This window comes from Lissotriton vulgaris, chromosome 4_1 (genome assembly GCF_964263255.1).
Source record: "Lissotriton vulgaris chromosome 4_1, aLisVul1.2, whole genome shotgun sequence".
In the NCBI taxonomy this organism is placed as follows: domain Eukaryota; kingdom Metazoa; phylum Chordata; class Amphibia; order Caudata; family Salamandridae; genus Lissotriton; species Lissotriton vulgaris.
The window spans coordinates 1,717,766,756-1,717,788,386 of record NC_141691.1 but is presented as its reverse complement, the minus strand read 5'-3'; the positions used below and the strand labels follow the sequence as shown (position 1 = coordinate 1,717,788,386).

At 45.4% G+C, this 21,631-nt stretch overlaps 1 protein-coding gene across 2 annotated transcripts in view; it reads right to left on the bottom strand.

Annotated features, from left to right (window-relative positions):
• TMEM67 (transmembrane protein 67) overlaps positions 1 to 21,631 on the bottom strand; it is a 1,133,211-nt gene that overhangs the window by 435,147 nt on the left and 676,433 nt on the right. For both annotated transcript variants that reach the window (XM_086965990.1, XM_086965991.1), the window contains exon 19: positions 5,694 to 5,793. In XM_086965990.1, the coding sequence (XP_086822116.1) occupies positions 5,694 to 5,793 (100 nt within the window). The remainder of the gene's footprint in view (positions 1 to 5,693; positions 5,794 to 21,631) is intronic.

Below are 21,631 nucleotides of genomic sequence, written 5' to 3'. Positions count from 1 at the left end.
CTTCTTTTTCAACTTGTGTAGGACACTATGCTATTGCTTTCACACACATCTCAGGGATGTTCAGTATTGCTGCATGGGTCCTTCTTTCTACCTCAGCCCATGCTGAGGTCTCCAGACCATTTCCAAGAAGACAAGGGACTGGATGTTTTGGAGAGACCACTCCCTGTTTCAGGCCAGTAACTCCTCCCCAATCTAATGTTACCATAGCCAGAGGATGGACTGCAGTATGTTAAATGTTAAATGTCGTATACTTGTAAAGCGCACAGCTGCCCCAGCAAAGGGGCGTCCCTGCGCTGTATACCGCTGGGGAACCCATCCTGGCTTCCTCTGTGAGATGGTCCCTCCTGAGCATCTCCAAGGTGAAGACAAGCATCCCCCGCGCTGATGGGGCCGTTAGTAGAGATTAAGCAAGCTATTGCCCAGAGTTGCTGAGTGGGACCCTGCCGCGTCGGGAATCGAACCCTGGTCCCGGGTCGACCTCTGCTTCCGGGTCTGCCGCCTCTAATCAGTGAGCCACACCACTCTACTCGTATCATTATCACCATTAGTTACTGGGGAGACCAGTGATGCTCTCATCACATTGGCACTGGCTTCTGTATCCCTCAGGGCTTCTGTACTTGGCCCATTGATTTTGGGGTGCTGCAGGTACTTATTTAAGTGTGTGGGCAGGACAGCTAGGGTTGCCATATCTGCTCCACCCCTGGAGACTATTGTAGCTTCTGTATGCACTATGATTTCGTCAGGGCACACCATTCATCCCATTTAGAGATTTGCCATTCCACGGTTAGCTGGAGGGGGACTAGGGGCTTGCTTTTGGGACTGGCAGGATCTCCAGTTCAGTATCCCTTCGTGTTACAGTGGAAACACTAGGCCTTAGCAGGATCAAAGTTTTCCCCTTATACCCACCAGTGGGCTAGGGAAAGGGGTCTTGGACCCACCCCCTCGAACAGGATTTTGGGGGCCTTTGAAGACTCTTGGTTTTTATCTTTGGGTTTCTCACCCTCTTTCCCCTGGGGAGGCTTTGTGACCCCTTTCTTTTGGTCACCTCCAGTGGTTATCTTGGTCACTCTTGTCTTGACCCAGTGGTCGGCCTTCTTTCCCAATTCTTGGGGAGAAATAGGATCTAGGTCTACCAGATACTGATGCAACAGTTCACTGATGCAGTTACTTAAAACAAGTACCTCCATAAATAAATTATAAAGTCCCTCATAATCCTCCACTTTACTTCCTGTCAACCAGCCACCTAGAGTTTTTACTGAGTAGTGCACTAATTCCACCCAGGACTTCTGAGGCCCCCGGAATTTAATTCTGTACTCTTTAGTAGAGATTCTAAAATCCTCCATGAGTTCAAAAGACTCGGCTTCTATCCCAGTAAGGGTCAAGGGTCTGTTCCTGCACTTACCAGTGAACAGTTTCCAAAGGAGTGTCCCCCAGCGTGTCTTCCTCATTTGCCTAGCTTCATAAACCCTCTCAAAGGCTGTGAACCATTAGGTAATATCACATGATCCTCAAATTTAGGGAAAATTCCTTTGCTGATTTTAGGGTCATAAGACCCTTCCTTTTCTCTGTTGTATAAATTGCTGCCACCATTGATGTGTCGTAGGCCCATCGCTCCTTTCTTTCTCCAGAGCTAGGAGCTTAGTCATTAGCTTTAGTCTTTAGGCTATTCTTGCTAAAAGGAGGTCCTCCTCACTGAAGTTGTCCTCACTGTCTCGTATATAGGTATCCTTACCTCTGTAGGATCTAGACCCTGTGCTCCTTGTATTTGGAGGGGTTGGACACAAAGTTCCTATCCTCCCTAAGTAGTTGAGGTGGATGTTTTGAGACCTCATCATCCTCACTACTTTCCCCATCTACCTGGAGATCTTCTCCTTTAGTAGTGCAGTGGTTCCATGCATGTCTTGCCAGAAATGTCATGCGTTGTGCTCTGGTAGGGTTGGACCCAGTTTTTATTATTTTTATTTTTACAGAGAAGCCTTAACTCCCTAACCTCTAGTCTGAAGTAAGTGGTGAGGTCGTGCTCCTCAGCATCTTCTCTGTGGTGCTCATTATTTTATTAAAGTGGGTTTCTTTTTAGAAGACCTACAAACGAGTTCTAAGTACTTCCCTCAAAACTTCATTGACTTTTAAGTTTAAAAAAAATACTACAGGAACTTAACACAAGGCCCTAATAAGCATTTTAGAAATTTGAAAAATAATCTATTCAAAAATTGAGTTGTACTAAAGTACATTTTTGGATTCTTGTTGTGTGATCAAGTGTTGCCTAAGTTAGTCCAATAAATGCAAGGCTCTACAGCCCACCGCTGACCCACCAATGTAGGAAGCTGGCTCTGTATACACCATACCAAAGTAAGGTGTAGAATACACCGAGTCCAGGGGCTCCCCAGAGGTATAGCAGAGGCTAAATTAGATAATAACTAACAGCTCTCTTTGTGGTACTGTGGGCAAGCAGTTAGGCTCATCACAAGGGTGGTTAAGCATTTATTGTAATCACTCAATCAAGGACTGATTAAACACATTTAGAGACCGACTCCCGACTAATTTTTTAATAAGTATAAAAAAAGGTATACTTTTCTTTTATTTCTAGAACCAAGCGGGACTTGGTACAGGTAAGTAGAATGTACTTTCAATTGTAAAACTTTACAGAGAAATGCAATTGGGAATGATTTTGCCATCATTACATGTTTGTATTTGCTTTAAAAACTGTTTAAATTACACTCACTTTTGATTACTTTTGGATTACAAAGACTACTCGGTGTGATATGCCTACATATCACACTGTGGATCCAACAATAGAAAGGTAAGTAAGAATTTTTCAGGGTTGAAATACAGTTACTCTTCTTCCATACAAAACGCAGGTCAACACAGACATTCTTTTTAGGAACAAAACCTGTAACATTAGTACCAATGGAAAAAAAAGAGTATTAACGATTTACAGGTAAGTAAATGACTTACAAGTATGGCTGTTGGGGGATAGGACCAAGTTTCCCCAAGGTCCAATTAGGCACTCATATTGCACCACCTGAGGCACAGGGGTGGCTGGGTGCACAGTGCAGGGGCCCAATGTTAGGCAATTTAGGCTAAAGGGACCTTCAGTCAGGGGGTGCTTACGAGCAGGCCACTTGGTTGGGGGAGCTGAGCTCCTGGCGTTAGGATCAGCACTGCAGACGCCAACAATCAGCACAGGAGCTGCAGCACAGGAGCGGCTGGATACAGAGTGAAAAAGGCGACGTCAGGGATGCTGTGGATTGCAATGGAGATCTGCAGGTTGGAAAAAGATGCTGCAGGCTCGGTCAGGGAGGCTTCGTGAAGGCGCCCATCAGCTAGAGAGGTAAGTTGGGTTCTTGGGGGATGCCTGGACACCGTCGGTGGGACCACTCAAGGCAGTGGGGCGTCGGGTGCAGGGGTATCTTTGGCCCTCGGGTTTTCTTACCAGCTCTGGTCGTGGTCGGGGGACCCTTTGGGTCAGGTGTTGGCTTGAAGCTTGAGGTAGGTTGGAGATTACGAGATCCCGGGTCAGGATCGAAAAGGAGACCTCCTTGTGGTGTCAGGCCACTTGAACTCAGGCCGTGGGCGTTGGGTGCAGAGTAGTGCGGAGCGGCCTGGATCCGAGTTGAGTGTTTGAAGTCTTTGCTGAGCAATTCCGGTGCTCAAGGGAAACAGAGTCTTTAAGATGAGTGCAGGGAAGGTCCTCCGGGTTCTGGGAGGCTTCTGAACACGCCGAGGTTTCTACTGTAGTCAGGACAGGCCAGTAGGACTGGGGCCAAAGAAGTTGGTGTCCTCTTCTTCCTGTGTCAGCACGGCTCTTCTGCCCTTCTTCTTTCTTTCTTGAGTCGGAGGAGGGAAGGTTCACGGGGCTGCTTACAATGTTTACAATGGCAGCAGACGTTTGAAGCTTCCCCTTCGTGGACCCAGCCCACTCGGGAGGAGGCATGACACCTCTTTCCAAGATGGGGTTTGTTTCTGAACCCAGAGAGTGGAGGCCCTCTACCAAGGGATCCAGAAACCGGTCTGTTGGTGGCAAATGGTGGGCAGCCATGAGGAACCACACCAGGGCAGATCGTTTTTCAGCAGGCATCTCTAAGATGCCTTCTGTGGGCATTTTATATTAAATTCCACACTGGCATCAGTGTGGGTTTAATGTGCTGAGAAGTTTGCTACCAAACTTCGCAGATTTCAGTAAAGCCAGCTGTGGAGTTCGTAAAGACCAACTTCCAGATCATATATTCTTTAAGGCTTTACTGCACTAACAATGTCTAAGAATGGACTTAGACACTGTAGGGGTACAGTGGTCATGCAACTGTACCCTAACCTGGGGGCTAGTGTACCCTGCTAGAGGGGTGGCTTTCCTAGGCCCCACGCAGTGGGTTGCACGCATGGCACACAGGGATGTGTGCCATGTCGACTCTTCACTTTTTTCTGCACCAAAACATGCAATCTGCAATGGCAGTGTGTGGGGGTGTGGGTGCAGGGCCAACAAGGGTGGCACAATAGGTACTGCAGCCCTAAGAGGCCTTCCCTGGTCACAGTGCCCTTGGTACCAATGGTACCTTTTACAAGGGGCTTACCTGTGGCCAGAGAGGTGTCAATTGGGGGTACAAGGCTACAGTTTTTGGAAAGAACAAGGCCATGGGAACCTAATTGGCAGGGACCCGGGGTACACCAACTCAAAGTGCATCATGTGTCAGGCAAAAAGGGGGGTTAACTATGCAAAAATGGGCACTTTCCTACACCGGTGCTGGATTCTCCTCTGCCACTCAGTCAAATCATATCAAGAACATTCGCCCCAAGCTCCTAAACCAAACTACAGAGCCAATAAAGTACCATATGCAGTCAATCAGAATAGATATAGAAGACATGCTTCATGAAGACCACAAAGACGGTTCAAACAGAAGAATGCGCCTACTATGGGTACAGGAAACTAACTAACTTAGGGCGAAGAAGAGGAAATCTAGATAAACTGGTCCACTGCTGAAAAATACAGATTAAAAAAAGACACCTCTCTTCCTTATCCTGCTAAAGCAAATAAAACATGCATGCTTTCTATACACACCTTTCATGAAGAGCGGCTACGATCTGTTTTAATGTTATGGCTGTGAGACACTTGTTGTTTTAACTCTTTCACTAACATGGACAAGGTATGTAAAGGTAGGATTGTGCATGCTGCAAGATGGACCCACTATCCTTATGGCATTGAGTAACAAGGAACACTCTTTCGGTAATCCAAAAAAATATGATGGTTTCAGATACATAATGAAGAGGGGTCCATCTCTAGACATACTGCAGACAATGATTTCAGTAGCACCTCTCATGCCTCTAGGCTACAGGTTAGCCTTTACAGCACATGTAATATTGTTCTGTTCACAATTTATTTGTGTAACTCTTAACAAACACTTTGCTAGGGTAGTTTCATTGGGAAGTGCACATTTTCAAAACCATGTAAACTCCCCATCCCAACCCCAACATTACGAATCTGCACAACATTCAGATTTAGCAAGAAAACCTTCATTTTGGGTAAGTTTAATGGATATTCTTCAAATGGGTTCACAACTGCAAGTTATACAAAAATCTCTAGGAAAGAAAAAATGTGAAATCTACACAGTCATTATTACCTTCTTCATTTAACACAAATACAGATAAAGACACACAAAGGGATAAAAAAGATAAAACAGTAGTGATATTAACATGCTAACCTTCAAACGACTTCAGTACTTTGCCTTTCGGTCGCTCCCAATCAATGAAGAAGATGTCTATGTTAAGTTGTGAAATTAATTTGTACACAAAATATATAGCCTAGAAAGTAGCAAACAAAAATCAGTTATGAAATACATAAAAATGCTGATAACAAAAAGATAAATACTTGGGGTAATGTTAATTGTAAAGAAAACTATGTTCAACTTGTAGAGGTCACTGTACCTTAAATAGTGATAATTTGCTAATTAGCTTGCATGTCCATACATTAGGCTCTCTTGCACCATAAACTTTGGAAATATATAATCGAGTACCTGGAAATGACACTGTCCCCCAGCTGAATAACAAAATCACTTTGCCCTCAATGGCTTCCAAGTAATTTAATTATCATTTACAAATATGGAAAGTTGAGTGTAAGGAAATAGAACTGGTAAAACAGTGCCGAAGGTAAGACTTGTAAGTAACTATTTTTGAAACCTTAAATCAACGCTTGACTGAGAGGGCATGGTAAGCAGCTGAACACAGCAACTACAGTGTACTGTTAGCTCAAAGACTAATGGTTCCATCTCAAATTGCTTTCTCCGACAACATCGAAAACAAAAGAAAACTAATCATAATTTCAGCCTGTTATGATAAATGCTAGAAAGCTACTGAATGTAAAACATTACAAGTGAATCATGAATCCACTTTTAGTTTGGCATTCACTGCATGTAACAAACTAGAACAAGGGGGCGGGGCTGAGGGATTAAACTGGTCCTAGCACACGGGCATTAAACAATAAATAACAAGTATGAACAACAATTACTAAATGCATTAGGCTTCATCTATGTGATTAATAATATGCAGTTTTTTGTTGTAAGTTGTAACTTATTTATTTATTTATAAAGTTTTTGCTGAGTGGTTGTACAATATAAGTTACAGAAAGTATGTTAAAGTGTTATGACTTGTTTAAGTACAAAAAGGCAATCTATTGTGCTGTTTCTAGTGGTATGATGCAGGTAAGTAATAGTAATATTTTGAAAAATGAAATGAAAGCGGGAAATAATAGAATTAATTTATGTAATAGCAAAATTGTGTGTTTAGAGGGCTTCTGACAACTTTTGGGCCTGGTGTTACTGTACCTCATGCACCATTCAAATCATGACCCTGTTGACTGCAAGGTAACTGCACTTGTGGTTGCCTGTTTAGAAGCAAAATATAGCAATATTAGGTGTTTAGTGGGTGCCTGAAGCTTGTGGTCCTGGTGCCACTGCACCTGCTGCACGATTGAAATCATGACCCTGTTGCCTGCAAGATAACTGCACTTGTGACTGCCTGTTTAGCAGTAAAATATAGCAATAGTTGGTGTTTAGTAGAGTTATGACAACTTTTGGCCCAATGCCACAGCACCTTCTGCACCATTTAAATCAGGCCCATTTCAACTGCAAGGCAACCACAATTGTGACTGCCTGTATAGTAGTAAAATATAGCAATATTAGGTGTTTAGAGAAGTTCTGACAACTTTTGTCTGCAAGTTAACTACACCTGTGACTGCCTGTTTAGTAGTAAAATATAGCAATTTTAGGTGTCTAATAGGGTGCCTTGAGCTTTTGGTCCTTGTTTCACTGCACCTGCTGCACCATTGAAATCATGGCCCTATTGACTGCACTTGTGACTGCCTGTTTAGTTTTTGTTTCCTTTTAGCAATTACCTGGGTTTAGTGGGGTCCCTAGAGCTTCTGGCCCCAGTGCCACTGCGCCCGCAGTGTAACTGTAATTGTGACTGCCTGTTTTGTAGTCAAATATAGCAAAATTATGTTTATAGAGGAGTTCTGCCAACTTTTGGTCCCTGTGCTACTGCACCTGCTGCATCATGCAAATCATGACCCTGTTGTCTGCAAGGTAATTGCACTTGGGGTGGCCTGTTTAGTAGTAAAATATAGCATAGCTCTTGTATATTAACTTTATTTTTGACATCCAGTGCTTATTACAACATTTAGAACTTGATCATAAGGACCAAATGGATTACGTTGAAAAAAATCAATTCGATAATACCTACAAAGTGGAAAGAAAGGTACTGAGGTATGAATAGGAAATGCGACAAATATTCTAAGACTAAAGCACCTGCTTTACACAACTAAGTAATAAAAAGCAAGCATTCCAGTATACTGTTAGAAGCTGTCTACTTTTTCCGAGGGAAGAGATCTTATCTTGACAGTGAATGGGGCTTCACTTCTTTGGGGTCTCTGATATTAGACATTTTGTTCCTCCACATTATTCTGAGGGAAGCTGGAAATTTCATTTGAACAGTTGCGCCTAACGATTTTAATTCCGGCATCAGCTGACCTAGCTCCCACTGCCTATCCTGGGTTGCTTTAGCAATGTCTGATCGGATTTAAAAAATCCAATCTTCTTTGCTAAATTCCCCCACTTTCAGTGCCTCACTCAGTAATTTGTCTTTAAGTGTATAGGTCTTAAAGTTTATTAAGATTTGCCTTGGGTTATTTCTTTCTTTTGATTTACCAAAAGGGTCTTGATGTACCCATTGAACGTCGTCTCCAAGACCCTGAGTTTTTCTCCATGGGAAATGCTCCTCCAGCAGGGAGATCACAATTATTTTTATTTCCGAGCCTTCCCGCCCTTCAGGAACATTGAGGAGTCTGAGATTGCACCTTCGAGATTGATTTTCTAATGCTTCCAGCTTCTCTTCAATGTTTTTATCCTTGACTTTCAATGATCTAATTTCCTTCTGGGTTGTTTCTACTTTCTTATTTACCCCTTCCACCACATTTTCTACTGCTGTAACTCTCTCTCCCAGTGCAGTAAGCTTAACGTCCAGCATCTCAAATCTTTCCTGTATCTTATTTTGATTGCCTTCCGAAATTTCAAACCTTGATCTGATCTCTTCCATCATCTTTTCTAACAGAGTGTCTGTGCTGCTTCAAGGATTATCCGGAGGAGTTTCCGGATCAATAACCTGGCTATTAGGAGCAGCTTTAGGGAAATTTTTAGAAGCGTTTCCGGCAGGACTCTGTGCCAAGCTTTGAAGCGGGGTCTTGTCTGGTCTAGGTGCTATGCTTCGAGTCGGGCTAGGCTCAGGGCTAGGGGTCCGACCTTGAGAGAGAACAGGTGCCTGACTAAAACCGACATCTACTTCAGTTGCCTCCCTCTCTACACCTACTGTTATTCCATTTACTGCGTCCGCTATAGCGTCAATTGTGTCTGTAGCCAGGCTATCATCCATTTCACTTCTAGATGGTGTGGCCTCTCCTTGTTCCTTGCTTTTTTCCCTGCTACAACCCCGATTTTGTATCTTGAAATAGGACCTTAGTGATGGAGTGACTTTTATTTTGGGGCTTTACCCTTTTCCCTAGCCTCTAGGTTGTCCCCTAGTTGAGCCTTTTTATTACTACCTTTATTCACTTGGAGCTTTAAGGTTTTACGGGTAATTCTTCTGGTAATCCTGGGGACAACTAGCTGTTTTGTAGCTGATGGGAAACTTGCTTTAAGGAATTGCCTATTCCTAAGGCAATAAGCGGACCTTTCTTTACAGTCGGGACTACCCAAAAGCGTGCCCAAATCTGAGACTTTCTTGCTTTGTGCTAAATATCCGGTAGCACTTCGCTGAACTTCTTTCCGGGGTTCCTGGGATTCTTTCTCCCTTTCTCCGGGAGAACTCTGCCTTAACTGTAGCCCTTTCTGAACCCCCCTCTTTTGATTTAAAGTCGCCTCCCCTGCAGGACCCACGTCGTCTACACTATCTGATAGTGGGTATGCTGCCTTATCAGAAGTCAGACTTAACCCCTCCACTTTTGCTAAGGGAAACCTCTCCACGAAGTTCTTCCTTTGTTCTAAGAAAAACAGAGGTTCCTGAGCTTCTAACAAGTCTATGCGCGAAAGTACAGGGTTAAGTTCTCTATCTGGGGGGGCTCCCGAAGAATTAGAGTCTAGGTCCTGATTTAGTCTGAGATCTGAACTGGGTATGGCTCGATGTGTCCCGACAAGAGGACCTAGCGCCAAAAACGCTCCAAGGTCCTCGAGTGCTTCAAACACTCCAACTCCGCCTCCAATTTTACTCGAACTTGGAGCAGGGCTGTCTCGTGTTGCTTCTCCAGCCTTCCCCCGAAGGAAAATCGAAATTCGACTCACCGCCCTTCTGCAGCTGCGCTGAGCCTCAGAAGCTGCCTCCCACCAGCTGGTTCGCGAGCGGAGCGTAGGACTGCTGCAGTGGAAATTCCGGGACTCTCGGGACTCTTGCCTCTCTCTTTCGACCAGGTATCCGAGGCTTGCGGGGGGCCGCTGCAACCCAATCGAGTCCTGTGGCTTCAACCACCATTTCGTGCGTACAGGCTTACAGGTGTGTTCAAGGTCGTGTTTTTTTTTTTTTCCCCTGGAGAGACAACTCCGTACCCCCACCACTCCGCTCCGTAACCGTGACCGCCGCGGGGCACAGCAAGGAGGTTTTCCGAATTGGACTCGGACTCCTCAAAAAAGTGGAAATAAGTGTAAATTAAGTTTTAACCGCTAACAGAGTTTAGCAGATTTGTTTGCAGCGCCTTCATCCTGCAGCATTTCTCGCCTCATTAGGAGAGAGAGGAAAGGAGCTCCCGACCGGCTTAACGTCCGGCTGCCGTCTTCCCCTGGCAGAGCCGTCTCTTCCCCCGGCCGATAATATCAGAGACCCCAAAGAAGTGGAAACGTTTATTGGTCAAAAGCCCGACCAGATAAAAATACAGTCACTGACCCAAATATAAAACACAAATTATTCGTATAACTGAAAAAAAAAGTCGTAGCGCACTTCAAGAAGAATTGAATAGAGGCAGGGAGCTCAAAGGGGGCCAGAAATAGAGCCCAAGGGAGGATTAGGGAGGCTTCCCCAACGAGGGTGAGTGTGTCTTCCCACTTTAGTTTTGTTTCTTTTCATCATCATCACTTTGGCCTCATTGTATATTTTCAGAAAAAAGAAAAGAAGGGAAAAAAAAAGCAGTGAAAATGCACGGGGGATGGGAGCAAGATAGGGAATTTAAAAAAAAAAATTCCTCTTCAAGCCATCAGACATAAAAGGAAGCAGAAATTCGAGGGTTGGCGAAACAGGAGAAAGAAATGACTCAGAAAATGAAACATTTAAAGATAACCACCTGGAATGTGAACGGGCTACGTACCAAGAGTAGGCGGAGGAGGATTTTTGAATATCTAAAATCAATTGATAGTGAGATAATAATACTACAAGAAACTCATCTATTAAAGAAAGAATGGGAGGAAATAATGAAAACTTCTTGAGCTGGGTGGACTCGTACATATGCACTAATCAAGAATGTGTCATAAAAGGGGTTGCTATCTTATTTAAGAAATCTCTGAAAGTGAGGATAGAATCAGCAGAAGCAGACCCCAAAGGAAGGTGGGCAATAGCTAACATTAGACTACTCAATCAAAACCTATCTGTGGTGGGCTATTATGGTCCGAACTTGGACGATCCGTCCTCCCTTCAATCTTTATACACCCATCTGATCTCAGCACCAGGCCCCCTCATTATAGGAGGGGACTTTAATAGTATACCAGATCCGAAAGTTGATCGATACCCGAGGGGGAAACAAGCCAACCTGCCAAAAATGAGAGAATGGTTGAGAATTTTTAAAAAGGATCTGAGTCTAATAGATATCTGGAAAAAGAAGGGGGATAACCAAGAGAAGTTTTCTTTCAAGAATAAGAAACTAGGGATACAGTCTAGAATAGATTTCTTTTTAATAGATCATGGCTTGCTGGAAAAGACTCTAAAAGTGGCTCATCTCCCCACCCACCTTTCAGACCACTCAGCGGTACAAATGACAGTCTTATTAAAAGACATAACGAAACCCTTGAGCTGGACGATGGATCGCACAATTCTTTCAGATTCCGAGATTGTTAATCAACTTATGCAGTAGACAATTTTGTTTTGTTGAAATTAACAACGAGGGAGCCCCAACCCATATAGTTTGGGACACATATAAAGCGTTGATTAGGGGAACGATGCTTAGTCTAGCCTCTCATAAATCTAGAGGACTTAAAAGGGAAATCCAAAGAATAGAAGATAGCATCTCATTAATAGACCAACAAATTCTTACAGATCCAAGAGGGCCAGATCTGGAGTCAGAGATATTAGAGCAAAAAAATAAGCTTTCAGAAATTTTGGAAGATAAAATAAGAGAGAGGTGAGAATGCAGTAAGTTGGCCCATTACGAATATGGAAAGGGTTGCGGAAAATTATTGGCTTGGAAGACAAGAACAGATAGGTCTAGAAATAAAATTGCCTTTATAGACCCACGTAACCCATGCCATAATGGAACAGAGAAAGAGGTTATAAAACGAGAATTCGCAGCTTTTTGGGGGGATCTTTATTCTGAGGATTGTAACCCATCTATAGAAGAGATTAATAAATTTTTAGATGCACAAAATACCCCAAAATTAACACAAGAGGAGAAAGGCAAGTTAAATGCAGAAATCACTACTGAAGAAGTAGAGGTTATCATAAGCAATTTAAAAAGAAGCAAGGCCCTTCCTAATGAATTTTATATTAAACTAAAAGACATCCTTGTGATCCCCCTTACTACCCTTTTTAATAGAATTTTTCTTGAAAACTGCATTCTTCCAGATTCCTGAAATGATGCAACTATTTCTATCCTCCTAAAACCAGGTAAAAATCCCAAGAAATGTGAGTCCTATCGCCCTATACCCATTTTAAATTGTGACTATAAAATCTTCACCCAAATAATGGCGAAAAGACTTGGTCGAATAGTCGGTTCCCTAATTAACTCTAACCAAAGAGGTTTTGTGGGAGGAAGAAATCTGCTGGATTTAACCCACGAGCTTATTGGAGCAATAGATATAGCCATTTGCGAGAAGCTGCCTCTATCTATAATTACTATCGACGCAGCTAAAGCTTTCGATAGAGTTAATTGGCTCTATTTTTTGTGCTCAGGTCCTATGATGAAGTGCAAGCAACAATCACTAAGGTTGAAGGCTAAATAGAGTAGCCATGATGGCTAACTCAACCCACTCCGAAAAGTTCCCTTCCAGAATAGTAATTGGAAGTAAAGGGTCCCCTGTTGTTCCCGGTTGGTTTCCATACGTATATCACCTTAATGGTGGGTTTGTACAGTACACACTCAGAAGGGAAAAAGGGAGACCCTGATAACTCCTTACTATAAATGTTGCACAATGAGGATTAAAACATTTTTTTCAAATAAAAAAAAAAGACAGTGAATGGGGCTTAAACAGTGTGAACAGCTTTAGTAGAAGTAACGTAAATGCGTGCAGCCTGGGCAAGTTAACAAAAAAATTAAAGTTCCACACAAAAGTGGATGAATACAGTAATTCTGATTTAGGAACTTATAAGAGTCCCCTTTTAAGATTCATTAAATACAATATATTTTATAAACACAGCGCAAGCGTTGTGCAGGCAATACCTAAAAAGTGTGCCATTAAAAACAAAGGTATGTCAAAAAAATCATTAAAGTTGAATTTTCTCACTAAGTGAAAAAAGGGGGTTATACTTTCTCACTAATTGTGTATATGTTGCATTATTGCGCATTTACAGGTCACGCATGGGGAGCATCATTTATCAGATACACAAGCTCTCACCCCTCGAAGTGCCATGCTTTATTATCAAGCTGTGCTCCTTGCTGGGTGGGCACTGCAATGCCCAGCGGGCCCCAGCAAGAGAATTATTTGCCGGAGTTATTTTTATTACTTGGGAAGCCGAGTAATGCCCTGCCCTAAAGTGGTGCGAGGGATGAAGGAGTGGTAGATTAGAAATATGAGTGATTAAAATTGGCTATGGGTTCCAAAAAAGGGAGACCTTTAATGGGAACTAATAATAACTCTTGCCAAGCATATAAACAAGCATCCAAGGGGACACCAATTATTCCTAAATTCCATGAAGGAGTCTCAGGCAATTCATCAGGACTGGAAAATAGACCTAATCTACCTATTAAGTTTGGGATGCTGCTGATCCGGTAGGTTTTGTCCACCACGCTGTTCGCCAATTAGAATGGAGAGCTCCGACAGTGTCTTGACGGCATTCCATGAGCGCCCATTCACTCTAAATAGTGGGTCACAATATAAATATCCACATTGGGAGATTCCTTTGGAAAGCAAGTCTGACATGACAATCTTTATCTTATTTAGGAAGCACTCGGAAATTCTGGTTGCCGCATAACAAGGATCGGAGTCGACTCCGAAATAGAGAAAATTCAATATGCAACCTGGAAGCACAGTGACTCCCTCACATCTTCTCAGGAGATCCAGAGTGGTGGGATGGGGCCCCATCCCGCTTGGACTTCTTGCACTTCTTTGTTTTGATTTGCCTGAGGACTTAGATCATAAAGACGACCTCAGGAGTGGGACCAGAACCTAACTTTGGACCTCAACTGATCCCGACAGGGGGGCTTGCGGTGCTTTGCCATGAAGAGTTTAGCTTACCATTAAGGCACAATCATTCCAATACATGGATTTGCGTTCCGAACCCAGGCACCACAAGCAAACCACATGGAGGCCAGTCACAGATATTATTTTGCAACACTCCTCACATGGTTTAAGCCCTGTAGATCTAGGAGGTGACATAATCCCTTGCACACTATTTATAGAAAACTTTTGTAAAAGTGTCTCCATGAGACAAAGGATAGCTCTGGATCCAGGTCTGCTGGCACGGAAAGAAAGGAACTGATGTCAGTACACGTTTTTATATGCCCACTCACGTCACCTGGCACAGAGCAACATCAGACCCACCTGTTGGCATAAAGGGGTACTGCTAAAGATTTTCTGGAACCAGACTGAGGGCTGAGGGAATATTCAAAAGGTGAAGAATCTGTGGGTTGAAGTCTCTATCAGAAAATATGTTACCTCTCTACTGTCATGTAACACCCAGTAGCTGATGTGTGAACCATTAAGGGCTTTCAGGAGTTCTAAGGAGAGTGAGACTATTGTAGTAGCCATGTCCTTCTTGGGTGGCAGTTTCCATGATGTATGGAATCCTGACACCCTGAAGCATTGTGGAATTGCAGGTTGCTTCTGCAAATCATGTTCAACAGTGTGTAAAAATGAGGTCAGTATCACACACTATCTGTACATTTATATGATCTGTTATTTTCTACTTCTGTAGATTTATTCAATAGATTTTGCTGGTATTGGGCTAATGTGAATACAATCAAGCACCCCAATCTCATTTCTGGACGAACAGGAGAATGCCGATCTGCCTCCGGTGCACCACGATGACTAACTATCCCTACATGCTTTGAGTTGCATAGGCACTGCACCGGCCTGCCTGCTAGCAGCGGCTCAGACTTTAACAGCTGGGGTGATACGAGAGTGATGGACCTGTGTGGACCCTGCACCCCAGTGGTAACGTACACCAAGTACCACTTTCTCGGCCCTAGTCTCCACCGAGGGCGGTTTAGTTCTGGAGCTATGGACCGGGTAGTGGCAGTGCGCGCTCTATGATGTTCCCCTGTCGGGTGTTCCCCATTGCCATGTTGCGTTTTTTGCTGTTTGCTTTGCTACAGTTGGGGGGGAGGGGGAGGGGCTGCGTGGGGAGGGTCCATGGCTACTGGCATGATTGGGATGCTGGGATGGGTGGGGGGGGCTAAATTTCATGAGGTTTACGTTGCTTAGACTGTGTGTATATTTGCTAGCCTGGTGTATGTCTTGGTACTGGAGGGGTGGATGTGGTTTCATAATGTTGCCCCCTAGGGCGCCATCACCTCTACTGTTGCTATGTCCATGGCTGCTTTGAATGTAATTGCGCGACTGACATGCTTATCATGGAATGTCCGAGGATTGAACAATGCTAAAAAATGCAGGAATGTTATTGCCTACCTGGACAGACATCATGTGCAGGTTGCCATGCTGCAGGAGACGCATCTGCCTATGCGAGGCGATGCCTCTTTTGCGTCAAAGTGGGCTGGTGCCCGTGTTTTTTCCTCCTACTCGAATTATGCAAGGGGTGTTGCGGTGCTCATTGCCCGCGGAGTGCCTTTTCACCGCCTTGGGGAGGCGGTGGACAGAGAGGGCCGTTATGCTTTGTTGTGGGGTAGGGTGGGACATGACGTCTATCTATTTGTATCAATGTATGCACCGAATGTTGATTCACCTGCCTTTTTTTCCACATTGTGGGGGAGGATTGTGGCTGTTGGGGCGCGACACGTGATCTGGGGTGGTGATTTCAACCTGGCGCTGGCGCCCCCCCTAGACAGAGCGGATGGTGTTAGCTCCTACAAGCCCAAGGCCAGGGAGGCATTGGAGGGGGTCGTAGAGGAGGGTGGACTATTAGATGCCTGGAGACACCTACATCCCCTTGGACGGGAGGGTACACACTTCACATCTCACACTGGGACATGGGCGCGCTTAGATTACTTTCTGGTTAACAGGGACATTGCTATAGAGTTGGTGGGGGTGGATCATTTGCCTAGAACCTATTCTGATCACAGCCCTGTGAAGTTGCAGTTCCGTACTCCTGGGTGGGACAGTCCGCGGCCGCAGTGGAGACTGCGTCCCGATGTGCTTCTCGACAACCTGTTCCGCACTGAGCTGGGTGAGGAGATTGAGGATTTCTTTCCTAGGAATAGGGGTTCGGTGGAGTCAGTTGAACACATATGGGAGGCTTTCAAGGTCACTATCAGGGGGTTGTGCATTTCAAAAAGCCACGGGGTACTGCGTGATATCCTACATACCATCACCACACTGGAAAGGGACCTGCGGGCTCTAGAACTCCGCATGACGTTAGACACTGACCCACGCCTGCACGCGACCTTTAGAGAGACACTGTCCAAATATGAGGAAGAGGCGGCCAGAGAAGCGAAGTATCGGGGTAAGCACTGGGTAGCCCGGAAATACTGTGAGGGGGATAGGCCTGGAAAAGTACTAGCTGCGATCACACGTCCATCACGGGTACAAAACACTATACTAGAAATTACCGATGAGTCCGGTGCCACCATCAGAGAATCGGATGTGATACTCTCCACCTTCACGACACATTACTCATCACTTTATACATCCACGGCAGAAATGGACGCGCCATACGCTGAATACCTCAATGACGTTGCGCTGTGCTGGCTCAGCGATGGGGACAGGGAGTTTCTTGCAGCACCATTTGAATTGGACGAGGTTCGCGAGGCCATCATGTCCCTCAAAAATGGTAAGGCGCCGGGGCTCGATGGCATACCAGCCGAGGTCTACAAAGCCTATATCGACATCATGGCGCCCGTGCTCCGCGAGATCTTTACTGAGTCCCTCGCTGATGGGATACTTCCCTGCTCTATGCGCGAGGTAGTTATCACCTCCCTTTTGAAGCCGGATAAAGATCCCTCCTCCTGTGGCTCTTACCGTCCGCTTTCCCTCCTAAACTGTGATGTTAAGATCCTCGCCAAGATTCTGGCCACACGGCTTTCGCTGCTAATGACCAGACTTGTTCTGCCTGATCAATCTGGTTTCGTTGCGGGCAGATCCACATCCCATAATCTTCGCACCCTCTTCTCCCTGCTCCGCACGGTCCACCCTGACGTCCCAGTGGCGGCTGTGTTCCTGGACGCCACCAAGGCGTTCGACTCTGTCGAGTGGCCCTACCTCTTCTCGGTCCTGGCTAGCATGGGATTCCCTAAAATGTTCCTAGCCTGGGTTCGCCTCTTATACACGGACCCCACGGCGAGGGTGCTAATTAACGGACGGTTGTCGCAACCTATCACACTCACGAGGGGCACCCGTCAGGGATGCCCGCTCTCTCCTCTGTTATTTGCTATTGCGGTCGAACCACTTGCCTGTCGCTTACGTCAACTACACCGAGCGGGAGCGGTACAATGCCTGCAGCGGCAAATTGATGTATCCCTTTATGCGGACGACATCACGCTATACGTCAAATATCCTGAAATGCATCTCAATCCCCTGCTTCGGGAGTTTATCCTCTTCGGGGGGGTGTCAGGTGTTCACATCAATTGGGCCAAGTCGCAATTTTTTCCTCTCACAGATGCGGTACACGCCTTCCCTCTTGATTACCCGTTGGTATGGTGCCGCGATGATCTTCGTTATTTGTGAATCTGTATTTCTCGTGATAAGGACGAGACACTACGATCCAATTATGGGGTAGCCATAACCAAGTTGACTGCTTCCGTCGATAGGTGGATCACGTTACCCCTCTCCCTGGCTGGGAGAGCCTCACTCATAAAAATGGTGATATTGCCCCGCTTTCTGTACCTTTTTCTTAATATCCCCTACTACCCTGGTGCCTTTTTCTTCAAGACACTCCGCACGGAGCTGCGCAGACTTTTCTGGGGTGGCAACTCTCCCCGCTTAAAGTGGTCAACACTGACCCTTCCCTACGACCAGGGAGGATTCGATGTCCCCGATTTTGAAACATACTATCAGTGCGCGCAGGCGCATTTTGCCTACCACTGGATGGCTCCTACTCCCTTCATGCCACATATAGCGGTGGAGGACTGGATTGTGCACCCACTCCCTCTCAACGGCCTGCTACACTGTCCTGAGACATCCATCACCACATCGAATACCTCGGTCTCCTGCACATTAGATGCATGGCGCCGTATCGCTAAGCAACTGTTATGCCCGCTGCCCTACTCCCCCAGACTACCACTCACCTACCATCCACAACTTTCCTTGTTATCAGAACTGGGATTCCGCCAACTCTGTGATAAACTACTAGTCACCTGCTGGGGTGATCTGTTTCACGAGAATCGTTTCAAGTCCGCTGACCTATTTTTTAAAACGCATGAGCATACTCCCCTCGAACTCTTTTACTATATTCGGCTACGCGCTGGGATGCGTGACATCCTGCCCGACTACCCCGATGAGCCTGAGATCCTGCCACCGCTGCACTTCCTCTTGGGATCGCAAGACGGGACCCACTTGGTCTCTGGGCTCTACCGCCAGATCCGCGGTGCTGCTCCAGAGCAGGTCTCCGCTGCCCGGCTACACTGGTCCGCTGAACTCGCCATTGATATCTCGGATGACCAGTGGAAACACTGCTGTACACTGACTTCCCGCATCTCTGCCAGCTGCAGATTGAAAATTATTCATTACAAATTCCTTCAGAGGACATATTACACGCCGGTCCGGAAGTATAGATTCGGGTTGGCTGATAATGACCGTTGCGAGCGTTGTCGCGCCGATCATGCTGATTTTCTTCACCTGGCATGGGCTTGCCCACTACTGGCGACAGGTGATGGAGGCCATTGCGGAGATGGTGGGGGAGGAGATCCCTGCGGACCCTCTGATAGCCATCCTCGGTTACACGATGCAAATGCCTAGAGAGTGCAGAAAATTCGTTGACACAGCTTTGCTCTTGGCCAAGCGGCGTGTTGCGTGCCGCTGGAGCAGGGGAAGGGCGCCCAAGTTCAAGGACTGGCTTACGGATTTGACATATTGCCAGGATCAGCATACCACCTTTGCTGAGCTGCTGCCTCTCTCATGTCGGCCCAGAGACATCTGGGATCCACTGGTGCACTACCTGCTCAGGCGCTCAAACGAAGACGCGCAATCGGGCGACTTAGCTGCCACTCCACGGCACCCTGAACTCTCTCCCAGAACTTAACCTATAACTCCCGATGTGGCTTTCAGCCCTCCCTCTCTATGTGTGCCCTCCTGCCCCCACGGACTCCCTGGTGATGCGGGCTGCCCTGCCTCGACCGATCTGCCCCCTCCTCCTCTCTGAGCATGTACACCCTCTCTCGCAATCACGACACGATTTCACACATCTGGCGGGCGATATCCCGAGACACCCTGCGCTTTCTCAAGGTGAAACTCTACTGACTTCTACAGCACTGGGATGAAAGCTCTGGACGCAATCTCTCCCACACGCCACTACCTGCCCGGACTACCGCAATACACCACTATCACTCATCACTACTACACGGTCATGCACTGCCTCTTTGTTGTTACCTAGTTGGGGTGTTTTGGTTCCTGTTCTACAAGCTACAAAAAAAGTAGTGAGACTCTTCTCTCGCTCGAAAAAATCTGTTCGACTGCTGCTCATCCTTACTTGTCCTACATCACCGGATGCGGAACCAGCGTCATATAAGTCTGTAATGTGCCGCCGGGCCCCCGGGATGCCGGCTTCTAGGCTGTGTATTGTTCATCTTCTCCTGCTGCCGGCCTCCGGGTTGTAGGCGACCCAAGCTGTGTACCATACTCTGTTTACTCCAATAAAGCAGATTTCAACCCCCCAAAAAAAATAAAAAATAATAAATTTAACCCTCATAATTTTAAATCAAGACAGACATAACATGTCTATACTCAGGAGTAACAGGACATTTTCTTGATATACAGTTAGCTCATAAAATGAGTATCCCTTTCATGAACAAAAGCCGGACAGAACCAGTTAAGTCAGTAGATGGTTCCGAGCTGTCTTCTGGTTTGATTATTCATCAGACACCTCCCCTTCTCTTGGTATGTGGCAATGGGCATTCCGAACAAATAACTTTTGATTTGATTGACACTCCTAACTTTGGAGCAATCTTAGGAGTTCCATGGTTGCAAGCCCATAATCCTCAGATCGATTGAACGGACAGTGACACTAAAATCTCAATACTGTATGATGCACTGTTATGAAGAAGCCAGTGACATCCTACACCCTTTATGTTGTACCGGTCACTCAGTGGCAGCCACATCGGTGATACCAGATATCTATTCAGAGCTCGACTCTGTATTAAATGAAGAAGAAGCTACTAAGTTACCCCCACATGGTAGTTACGATTGTCGTATCGATTTGGTACCAGGGGCCGAGCTTCCCAATAGTAGGATATATGCTCTGACGTCGGCCGAAACGGAATACTTGAAGAACTATCTTGAAGAAATGCTGCAAAAAAGTTTCATCAGGCATTCAACCTCCCCTGTGTCCTCGCCTTTATTTTTTATTCCCAAACGGGAGGGAGGCTTGAGAGCGTGCCTGGACTATCGGGCCTTGAACAAAATTACCATTAAAAACAAATATCCACTGCCACTCATTCCGGCCCATCTCGACCAAGTGGGAGGTGTAAAAATCTTCACCAAAATAGACTTGCAAGGAGCGTACCATCTTATCAGGATCAAAGAGGGGGATGAGTGGAAAACTGCATTTCGTACTAGATTTGGATTATACGAGTACTGTGTCATGCCCTTCGGATTATGTAACGCTCCAGCTGCGTTCCAATATTTTATCAATGAAGTCATGCGAGAATTTCTTGATGTCTTTGTCATCGTTTACATCGATGATATTTTGATTTACTCACAAACCGAGGAAGAACATGTGATACATGTGAAGAGAGTATTAAAGAAACTACAAGAGTATTCTTTATTTGCCAAGCTAGACAAAAGCACTTTTCACACCGATACCATTGATTTTTTGGGATTTGTAATCTCACCCCAAGGAATACACATGGATCCGAAAGAAACTAAAGCTCTAGTAGATTGGCCAAGTCCAACTACGATCAGAGAGGTGCAATCCTTTCTGGGGTTTGCAAATTTTTATAGGAGATTTATTGACCACTTCTCTGATACCATCACTTCTATCACTAAATTACTCAAGAAAGGTAGTTTTCATGGTCTGTACTCTAAAATACAAATTTATGCCCGCCCCAATAATTTGTCATGCCGATAATACTCTACCTTTTTTTCTGGAATCTGATGCTTCTCAGTCAGCTGTCGGAGCCGTATTATCGCAGAGAGATCAAGGTACTGGGCAATTACATCCCGTTGCTTAATTTTCGAAGACCCTACTTCTTGCAGAACAAAACTACACCATAGGCGAAAGAGAGTTGCTAGCCATCAAGCTGTCCTTTCAAAAATGGAGGCATTACCTATTGGGATCCCCACATGTCATCACTATTTTTTCCGACCACCGAAATCTGCAATTCTTTAAGACTGCTAAAGCTCTCACGCCAAGACAGATGCGTTGGGTGTCATTCTTCAGTGAATACGATTTTGTAATCACCTATAGACCCGCA